The 11,707-nt window shown below is 35.6% G+C and overlaps 1 protein-coding gene across 2 annotated transcripts in view; it reads left to right on the top strand.

The window, feature by feature from the left end:
* The window catches only part of LOC106467397 (glutaminyl-peptide cyclotransferase-like), a 45,625-nt gene that overhangs the window by 7,990 nt on the left and 25,928 nt on the right, over positions 1-11,707 (top strand). Inside the window, exon 1 of one of the 2 annotated variants that reach the window (XM_022395577.1) lies at positions 558-608. The exons of the other annotated variant lie outside the window; for it this stretch is intronic. Within the exon in view, the coding sequence (XP_022251285.1) occupies positions 585-608 (24 nt within the window). The 5' untranslated portion in view covers positions 558-584. Of the gene's footprint in view, positions 1-557; positions 609-11,707 lie in introns of those variants that run through there. 2 annotated transcript variants of the gene reach the window in all.

The raw sequence follows: 11,707 nt of genomic DNA on the forward strand, positions 1-11,707 counted from the left end.
ATATATATATATATGTAATGTGTATGTATGTATTTCTCAACAACGGATAGATTTAATGAAAATGATTTTTTGGTTTTATTTAAATAGCACGATAAATTTTTACGAGGTTAAAATTAACATACAGTAAGATACTCTAATCTCATAAGGTTTAACATGTTATAACAAATTAAGGTAAAACACACTAGATTTGACAATGTTAAAGTTAATCAACTGTAAGATACTTTAATCTCACAAGGCTGAGCATGTTATATTTAATTAAGGTGAAATACGCTAGCTTTTGAAAGGTTGAAGTTAACCAAAAATAAGATAATCCTACAAAATTGAATACAGTTTTTCACGTTAAGATAAAAAGTAGCTAGGTTTTACAAGGCTAAAGTTAATTATATGTAAGAATTTGATCTTAGAAATTTTAACATGTTATAGATAGTTATATAATTGAAGGGCAATAATCTTAAAGAACATTATAATGTATAAAAATAACTGTATCTATCTTGGAATTACCAAAAGTAAAGCTTAACTCTGGGAAAATTTTCTTAGGATCTTTATAGGCAGGATTGAAAATACATGGCCAGTGTGGATTCTGGATGGTCGAAAGTTCAGCCAGAAGTGTAAGTTTAAAAGTTGTAATAGCCCAGTTGCAAGTAATATCTGCTGTAAAAACAGATTTTGCTTAAAGCCAACATTTGAGGGCGAATGCAACATGTCTCTGTAATACAATTCCAACATGACCAATTTTAACACCAGACAAATCGTGAAAACACAGAAAAATCGAAAACTGTCTATATCAATGCTTCCAACAGCCAGATAAGTACTTCTAGTGTCTTTTTCTTGTTGGCTGAGTCAAGATGACACGAAACAGTCCTCTCACTATCCTCTGATTTATTAGTATCAAGTTCTGATTCCTCTTCTAGGTATAACACTAAAAGTTCATCTTTAGTTTACTAAAATGTTTTTTTATATTTATTGCAGTCATGCTACTTCTGCAGTTTGTGATTTGATAAGCCAAACTGTCCAACCAAAACTGTTCACTAAAGCCATATCCAGTCTCCACGTTCGAACTTTCGTTTTTTCATTGCTTTATCATAGGATATTTTCTGCCATATGGTGGCCATTCCTAGCTGCTGGCATGAAAATTCATGTCTATCAACTAATGCAGACCTTAATCACTCCACATATTCTTGTGGACAATATGGCATTTATGCTCTAGGGGCAGAACATATAATCATGGCGTGGGGTAAGTGTTCATCCCAGTTGAGAAACAAAGATTGCAATCATCCACTTGGTAGCCTGAATTACCTATTCTGCTAAACCATCAGACCAGTGATGATATGGTGAGAGGCTCTCAACCTCACTTGTTGTTTTAATGCAAAGCTACACAATAGGCTATATGCACTGTGTCCATCATGGGGAATTGAACCCCGGATTTTAGGGTAATGAGTCCATAAACTTACAGCTGATGCGCAGTTCAATCTCATCTTCACGACTCTAAACACTTTACACAGCTTAAAAATATACTTACTGCTCAAAGTTTCTCCTTGATCCATGTGAATTTCCCCAGTTGTGCTATTTCATGATATTCAGTGTTCAGATAACACATCAGCAACAGATTGTGCTAATGTATGAACTAGTAAAATTATTTCAGTTCATTTGGTGAAGCAATCACTAATGGCCAGTAAATACAAATTATCTTGTTCAAGCTCTGGAAAGGAACCAGATATGTCCAGGAATATTCTCTATAACAAGGAACCAACAAATCTTTGCCAGATTTCACACTGTTTTAACCAGTTTTCCTCTGGATAATACACAAAGCACCGTACAGTGCTTGCACCATTGCTCAAGATATCGACTCGAAATGTGAGCAAAAGACTTCTTTGTCACATTAGCACATGTAAAAATAGAATAGCAGAAAAGTGGTGATATAATAGACACATGCGAATATGAGCCATCTTGGTGGCGTATACCCCTCTCAATATGCAAAGTGTATTTCTTGCCTGAGAGTTCCCAGGACCACTAACCATCTCGCACATTGAGGACCAAGTACAGTGGCTTATAACAATGGCACAGCACACCTTTTGCATTCATAGGTGCTTATACAAAAGCCACAGGTTATGCATCTCTGTACTACATTTCTAGATCTGTAGCAGTCATGTTCCATCCTGTTTCGTAGCAAAAAGCACTCAAACTAGGTTTCGGTTCTTCAACTTCTCTTCTAGAATTTTTGAGGTATCATAAGTAGTCTATATCCTAGTGAAATCATCAGCTACTGTATGATTGGACATCACAGCTGCCGTATTTGCCATGATTCCCACACAGTATACAGGCTCAGGAAATACAATGAATACAGACTCACCATATGACAAGAAAGAGTTTCTGCGTATGTGTTATGGGCCCAGCCGATGATATACAACAAAGTAAAACACAATTGTTAGCCACTGAAGTGATATATGACCCACAGAAACAGTCCACTTTCTATAACAGAGATAATTATGATAGTGCTGAAAAAATAATACATCTGCGAGCAGTGCTTTCTTTGTCATGCAATATCTACATTCAGGAGTCTTCAGAGTACGACCAACATACAGTTATGTATTGTACTCAGTCCTGTATCTACAACAACTCTTCTCCAATTTCACTATCACTGACATCAGTATTTAACAGGAATGAAAAATTTCTCTAGAATTTAAAATGGCACTGCGACTTTCTGAACTATCAAGTAATTTTGGTAGTGAGGTGTTTATTTGAAACCTTGCTGTAATTGCACTGTCTAATCCAGTTGTGGCAGAATTTCTGCAGAACATAAAGTGCAATAATTGCAAGATACGTAGTTGGGATAATTGATGTTATTAGATATAATATTAAGAAAATTTACAATTGGCCAAACTATAAACGATTGCTAGAATTTCTAATACACCTGAAGGCTGAAAGGAGTTTGTAATCCTTGTTTTCCAAGCACATGCATGTTGTTGCATTTACCTATCTAAATTCAATACAGAGCCTTATCATACCAACCTTCTTTCTGAATATTACTACAGAAATGAGTAAGCACTCTCTGAAGGCTGTAATGATTCTATCTTTTAACATTCACTGCTTTTAAGTTCTGGCCATCTCCCTAGTTTTTCATGGATGTATTTGCAGTTGCTTTATCAGATGTGAATCACCTGTATCTATGTGATAGCAAGTTACTGCATTCCAACCCAAATGGCTCTTTGGTCTCATAAACATATCTATTCAACCAACAATTCCCTGGGTTTCTATCATTATGTTAGATTTATATTACATGCACAGTTATGATTTATCAACTTCATATATTCTTGAAGCTATGTATTTGCTTTTGGACATGGTAGCTAGTTCTAGTTACATCCTCTTCACTTATCGTTATGATGATCTTTCCAGTGGGAATATAAATAGCCAAGTGTCCATAATGGCACAGGAACACCAAATCAGACAGCTATGATACATTATATTTTGACCCATGGAAAACCACTTGCAGAAGCAGATTTATGGTAAGGGAAGGAAATGGGTCCAAGCTCCCCATCCCAAAATAGTTTGTGTATTTAACATCACGTACAATTAGAGACAGACAACTGATGCCCATACAACAATTTTTAAGTATATACAACTTTATGCTTCCTCTGATTACATAGTGCCAACTTACCAGTCCATTCATAGTTATACACAATTGCCTAGGTCCACAAAGTTTGTAAAAAAAAACAACTTAAGTTTCTCAGAGAGGGGGCAAATCTCTCTCTTATACTCTTCCCTTGCTCAGTTGCTTTGTTCCTTCATTCTGACCAAGAGTTTGTCTTGGATATGCCACTGACTTGTGTCTCCCTCCTCAACATTCACTTATTCAACCCACTGTTCTTGGGCCCAGTATGGCTTTTATTAGATAGTTTTTCCAGAGAAATACGGTTCATCTCAATGTCAGAGTGTCCCCAATAGCAGAACCAAAATAATAGACAACTACCTTCATCCTATGATAATATCTAGACATAGTAGGAGATTTGTCTCTTTATTCATATCTAGTCAATCACCATTTGTTAAGATGAAATCTATATCAACTGACTGGAGTGCTCAGTTGAATCAACCACTGGACCATTCAAACCAAACATCAGGCATTGCACCACCTGTCTTTCAGTCCGTCCATTTCAAGCAGTGGCCTACTTGAAACGTTTAAGGAACTTTCCTTAGATGTACCCTTGAATGTTGGGGGAGATTTGGCTTATCTCGCCAACATGAACCCATAGCTGTAAAACAAAGTATCTCCAGAGGCGTCTCAGTCAAACCCAGACTAAAACACCTACGATGTCAATGGCGGGTGGTTTTGTTGGTATATAGGGACCCTATGTTTTAATAAACATTTGATCCCTGTTACTGGGCAGAAAAACAACAAGTTTCCATGAGAAGCTCATCTTCAAATGCTGCTTGACTCCAAGGCTTTCCTCAACTCACAGTGGTACTGAAAACATGTGTTCAGTCACAGAAAGGCCAACGTCTGACCCATTGGTCACCATCCTTATCTTCTGCACTGACCATTTCCTTTTAAACTCATGTTACGGAAAAGTTAATAAATGTGCAGAAAAGGACACCAGTCAAGAAAAACAGAAACCTCCAATAACACATGCTGGTAATGACACCAAACTAGTCTTACTATCTTACTTCGCGGATCGTTGGTGCACTGATTAATCTCACAACTAAAGAAAGTAATAACCGCATTAGTAGTAATAAATGCAGAAATTTTATCAGAATTAAATTAGAATTTCTGATTCTGAAGGAATTAAAAAATATCAACAACACCAAACACAATATGTAACAAAGCTAAAACCTATCGTTATTTATGATACAAAAAAATCAAAAGTGGGGAGAAAACTAAGTGCAGTGTTGTTCTCTAAAACAAGAAAACATTTTACTTCAGAAATCCTGAATGAACTCTACAGAAGATCTGAATACGACTTAGAAAGTATGATGAATATGTTCAAAACACAACAGTGCATGCATTACTCATATCATTAGTTATTCCACCAACACAGTTAGGAAGGATATATTAACAGGGTGTCACAAAAATTCGATCCATAGTACACTGTACAAAGTACATAATATGAAAACCTATACATTCTTGCAGCAACATCTTCCATATAGAGGTATAAGTGACAACAGAGGGGAACAACTCATACAAATAAGTAATCACGATAACTACAAGTTATTCACATTACAGAACTCATTTATGTTGTTAAACTTATATGTACAGTTGTGCGCATCTTTGTATAAAAAGTTGATAAGTTTTAGTTGACCATGTCTAAACTAAAAGGAAAAGAAATACCAAGTACAATTTGCATATTACAGCTAATTTTCTCGGTGCGTTATATAATTGTCATGGTAATACTTATAATGTGCATTCTCTGGTAAAGTGGGGGCCAACGGGTAAATAGTAAGACCACAACAGCAAGGTATCCTGAAAGAGATTGTCACAATTCGTCAGACTTGAAGTGCATATTTCACAATAAGTTATCATTTGGACATCAAATGGAGACAAGTTCACCTCACATTTATTGCCATAGTTAACTATCAACACCTATAGTCATGCGTACCTATATAGTATCTTTATCTGCGGGTCATAAAACCCACTGTATTTGGCACTATGGGAAAATTCATGTTGACAATGTCCAGCTGAAGAAGGACATTTTGATCAAGCAATCAGTCTAACCAACTTCATATGCTGTTCAAGAGAACAACTCACTTGTATACATAACTGATAAAGCCCTACAAAACCAAAGTCAATGTTAGTCCAAGGAAGTTGTTCAGGTAAACTTCTGCCAATGTTCATCCAAAAATTTCAACTAAGTGCTTCGAAACGAAGGATCTCAGAACCGTTTTAGCCTGTTGGTATATCAGAATATCTAGCGATAATTAGCATTCATATCAGTCATCAATTAATATTGATTTCAAATAAGAGCAAGCTACTTACTTAGACCAAACTATAAAACAATTCGATAATGATTAAAGTTGATTATACTGTTCTTACTTATAAAGATTAGAACGTATTATTTCATTAATTTAGTGCCTTGACTGTTAACGATATTTTGGTTGTAATCCCAATGATATTTCAAACAGTTCGGTTAGCTTAGACCTGAATTCATATAATAAGCTAAGGATCCAAAATAATCTTTATAATAAAAACATAATAAGCAAAAATATAAAATACTGTAGTTAGATATTTTAAACATTCTAAAGAAAATAGTATATTTTTTCTTGTGGAACACATAAGCACTAGTTGTTTGCTTTGTATACTGCAATTACACCTCATAACAGTAACTGTCCAAATCTGTAGTGACCAAATGAGTCTCAAGCAAAAACACTAAATCCCTTAACTAGGAAGCTTGAAAATAAGGATTTTCACACACTGACAACTGTTAATATCGTAGTCACCAAGGCTCCAAGTCACACAACTATCCTAACTGTTGAAAGTTATGGCTAACACAAAATATTATGGTTTATAAAGTAGGTATCTTGACTAACTTTTGACAATGGAATCCTGCAGCTATTTTAATCGTCTTAAATATAACAGTATTTTAACAACTGATTGATTTTTAATACCAGCTATACCAAATTCAAGGTAGATGCTGATGACATGTGTGTGATTTCCTGAATAGTCGGGCTGTTCTACTTTTGGCTCAACCTTCTCTGTCTTATCATAAATAACCGTGGTTTCTTTTTCTTCATAAGCCCAATCAAGATCAAACAACACATTGTTCTCTAATTTATCCTCCTCCTCAAAGTTTGATTTCATGCAGCAAGTAGTTGACTGATTTAGCTATTTAAAGACAGCAAAGAAGCAGTCCAGCCATAATTGAGCTGTTTACACAGTAGTGGCACATATCAAATTCATATTCATTCTATTACTGTGGACACTAAAGTATATTCACTGGGTGATGGACTATGCATTACATTAACTAATAAGTATATTCACTAAAGTATATTCACTGGGTGATGGACTATGCATTACATTAACTAATAAGTATATTCACTAAAGTATATTCACTGGGTGATGGACTATGCATTACATTAACTAATAAGCATACTTTATTTACAATCATAATAAGGTTGCAAACAACAAGTTGATTTTTGCTCTGTCACTTTATATGCATTTATGGTATACAACGAGTGTTAAGCGCAATCAGTTCAGTCAAGATTCACAAACTTTGTAAGTACATGCTTGACTACCTGGATAACATGTTGTTCAGCAAAACAATCAGCTAAAATGCACATCTTCATCACTTAGCACCTTAAACAACTAAGCAACCAATAGGCATTTGATGTTCATTCCTTGATACACGTGAATATTTCTTGATAATAAAGTTAGAAAAAACTTTCTTTACACTACAGATAATTAATTATATAGGAACTTTTATTTTAACAAACGTTTCGCCTTTTTTTCTGACTAGTGCTATCCATAGTTCAGCTCATTCATTAGCATCTTGACTAAAGTTTAACGAATTTATTAGCAATGGACTATGCTGATGTGTCAACCAATTGATAAGTTTCAGCTCAATTGGTTTGAAGTGAATTGACCGGAAGAATCACTTTTGCATCATGATTTAGTTTGTTTGTAGTTAAATACGAAGCTACACAATGGGTTATCTGTGCTCTGCCCACTACGAGTATCGAAACCCGGTTTCTAGAGGTATAAGTCCGCATACATACCACTGTGCCTCTAGGGGGCTTTTCATCATGGAAGTTCAAAAGTTCTCCTGCCTTAACTTTAGCATACCCAGATCGGTGCATCTTTTCAGAAAAATATAATTGCACCGTCGAATTAAAGAAAACATATTTGCATTCGTTCTTTCCCACAATTTTTTATAGATATGTTGGTTTTGGGTTGATTTTTAGTGTGTTTCAAACAAAAATAATTAGTGTTTCTTACCTTATTTAACTTTTTCTTTTCTTGGCAAAATACGACTCTCATAACCCCTAAGAGAAACTTCGAAATAGTGTTTAACAATATAACTCAGTGTTTTCCAAACTGTGGGGCGCGCCCACTGAGAGCGGCCCTTTGACGGGAGAGTCCAAAAATAACGACCGAAGGAACAGAAGATGATGGAGACGACGATAACCTCACAAACTATCACTTTCCTCTCAAAGCTTTTTTTTTATTATTTTTTGCACTCGCATTTAGTCACTTCTTACAAGTATTTTTTTCATTAAGAAAATTATTAAAATCAGCTAAAGAAATGTTGTTTTTGCTGTTATCACTTGTGAAAATCATTTTAATATGAAGTGGGGGAGGGGGACAACAGAAACTTTGCTGAGTTGAGGGGAAGCCGCTGTTTAAAGTATAGGAAACTATGTTATAACTTCAATAAAAGTGTAGTTGTATCGATTTTAACCAATCACAGTTGCTCAGCCTCGGTTGTCTTCGTAGGTGAAGTCTTAAGCTAGTGATCCAAACACGCTATGAAAAGTTTTTTTTTTATCCGCGGCTCATGGAATAGCTCTGAGTTTTCAAGTAAAAACTTTTAGCTCATAGTTCCGTCATCTCTTAACCGATTTGAGATCTAATTACAGTTTTGGACTCAGGAGGTCAAACCCTCTCGATTAATATATTTGACCACGCCCAAAGTCTCAGATTAATTTACTCTAATCCTGCCTAAAATAATTTCAATTTGAGGATAGGCTAGAAGAGATCCTGATGAGTAATAAAATCGAATCGGATATACGTGCGCCCCACGCTAGGTATTGCTGGCGCACAAAAATATGGCTAATAAAAAGGAAAAAAAAATAAAAGGTCTCACATATTAATTTACTCTAATCATGCCTAAAAGAATTTTAAGTGCCGCAGCTATTGTGGATTCCTTATTATTGTTCTTGTTTTTTTCTGTTCGATATGGCTTTCGGTTCAATTCATGAAACAATTCATACAACGGGTGCATCGAGTCGGGCATTTTAGAGTTAAAGCCCTCGGGACCCCTAACTATTTAAATTTATGTGGTTCACAGAACCCTACACTGATACCTGATCAGGCAAGTTCCTCAGGTTGCAATCTCTTATATGAAAAATTACATGTTTCCCCAGCAAGTAATACATTAACTAGTTCTGTGTCATCTACCTCCTTCTCCCAGATATCCTGATTTATCACCCATAAAGTTTACCCAGTAATGAGATCGTCATTACTTATGTGGTTCTTGTGGAAATTCAGTAAATTGGCAAGTTCTCAACATGTGGTGGGCAAATTCACCTGTTTTACTATGTTGCTGCCCCACATTATGGTAATGGATACTCCTGCGGAATTAAAATCCAATACACAGTCATGTTTTCTGAATTCTTAAACTTCACACATGATTTCAGTGATACACGCAAGTGGTGAACTTTCTACACTACAAGTAATAGCAGTTTGACAAATACTAAAAATGCAAGAAGTTCTTTCTTCGTTGTGCAGTATTGTCACTTAAAAAACATAGTTAAACAACAAGCTTAAGCGCGCCCTCTGTCACCTGTGACAACACCATACCAATTCCACTGGCACTGGCGTCAGTATACAAAATGAATAAACAATCTTGTTGAGGATAATCCGACACCAAATTTCCAAGCATCTGAGCAGTTGATACACTTTGTCATAATTTTTCGTTCAACCCAAAATACAAGTCATCTATAATCAGATCCGATAAAGGCGTTGCCTATCTTAGGAGGTTAGCCACATACCATAGAAAATGTAATAAAAAAATCTAGAAGGCTGTAAATATTTAAACAAATGTGGGACCAATCCTTTGATCTTCACAGCATCAGTAGACATTTTGCTCTAGCCTAAAATGTGACCAAGAAAGTTTACCTGAATACATATAAACACATGCTTTCCTGATTTTAGTTTCAAACATGCGTTTTTTATCTGCTGAAACATAAGTCTCAGGTTCTGCCCAGCAGACTGAAAGTGTAATTAAATACTAAACATCTCTCCCACTGCAGTCTTTTCACTACTAACTCCATCAATCTCTTAAGTTCCGGTACATTATATATGGCAAATGGCAAGACAATAAATGGACAAAAGCCGTCCAGAGTGCCGAAGGTAGTCTTTGATCTACTCTTATCAACCATTTCAAGTTATCTGTAGCTAGCTGTGACATCTAGCATATTTGACGAATATGTAATTTCCATTGTGTCCAGACGTTTGTCTGTTCATGGTTTGTAACTACACTTAATTGTCTGAAGCCAGAATAGAATCTTGGCATGCCGTCCTTCTTTCTCATAATAAATACTGGAGTTCACAAAACACCCTTTAAAGGTTGTACTTTTCCAGCTTTCGTAATTTACTCTATCTCAGTTCTGGCCACATCCCCTGCGCTGCACAACACCCTGCACACTGGCTATTTTATTGAACTCGTGTGTGTCTGGGTGATGATTTTGCCTAGTTAATTTACCATAAATGTTGACGGAGTTATCTGTTTAAAGTCACCATCACTTGACTGTGAAAGCAGATACACATGCCAATTCTTGACTGTCAAGTTGCTAAGATGTGCATGACATCAAAGGTGCCAGTTCTTCTTGGTGCTTTATAGCACCATCATTCTTATGAATGTGGTTCTTATGCATAAGATCAGAAGTGTAATAAATCACAGCTGAATACACATTGTCACAGCACATTCTTTAGCTTTCACACAACTTTTGGCATATTTAGTAGCCCATTTTTCCACCTAGAAGAATTTTGGCTGTGTTAAGGACTACTGATGATCTGAAGCCTCTCCTTACGGACTATCTTATTGTTGTTATTTATGGTACTGAGAGCAAGCAATCATAAAACACAATACAAGATTTGAACAACTCTCTTTTTTTTTAGATATCCATACTGTAAGTGTATATTTTCTTTTCTTTAAATGTTTGAACTATCAACCAGAGGGAATTCAACCAACAGACAACATATACCACCAGTCCTTGGGCTGCTTTTTATCAGTGAACAATGGGGTTGACCGTACATTATAACGCCCCCATGGTTGAAAGAACGAGCATGTTCGAAGCCTGGTTTAGATCTCGCTATCTGCAGAATTGCCAGTCGAGGGCCCTAATTTTCACGTAAATAAAATCATACACACGCATATCTCTCTCTCTCTATATATATATAATATGAAGTTGAAAATATACTGGTTTATATTTGAATTTTGATCTTAAATATATATATATATACATATATACTTGATCTGCTAGTGACAGATTAAGTAACCTTCAAGCTTCATCTTATTATGCATTAGTTTTGCCTGCATGCACTTAAAATTCTCTTTTCGTGGTCTTGCCTACTTGCCCTTTTATGGAACGGCCACATAACTTAACCAGTAACTGAATATGATAACATATATCATATGACAAGTCAAAATTGTAAATTTCAATTTGTAACCACAGGACAATCATATTAGCAATTTATGTGTAAGCATGTATTTTATTAGGTCGTCAAGAAATGAATGTCGAATTTTGGAGCACTTTCATTAACCACCCCTAAAAAACGTACATCACGTATAATAGTTAAACTAACCGCCTACACGTCACGTTAATATAGCCTATATAATGTGTAAAGTTTAGTATACTCTAATCCCTTATAGTGATGGCATACAACGAAACACACATTCGGCATGTAAGCCACAAAGAATATTAAAGAAGTTTATGGAAATGTTTTGAACGCTCGTAAGTGTCAACGATGGTTCAGCAAATTTCATTCAGGTGACTTTAG

This window comes from Limulus polyphemus, unplaced genomic scaffold, assembly GCF_000517525.1.
Source record: "Limulus polyphemus unplaced genomic scaffold, Limulus_polyphemus-2.1.2 Scaffold2599, whole genome shotgun sequence".
NCBI classification, from domain to species: Eukaryota; Metazoa; Arthropoda; class Merostomata; order Xiphosura; family Limulidae; genus Limulus; species Limulus polyphemus.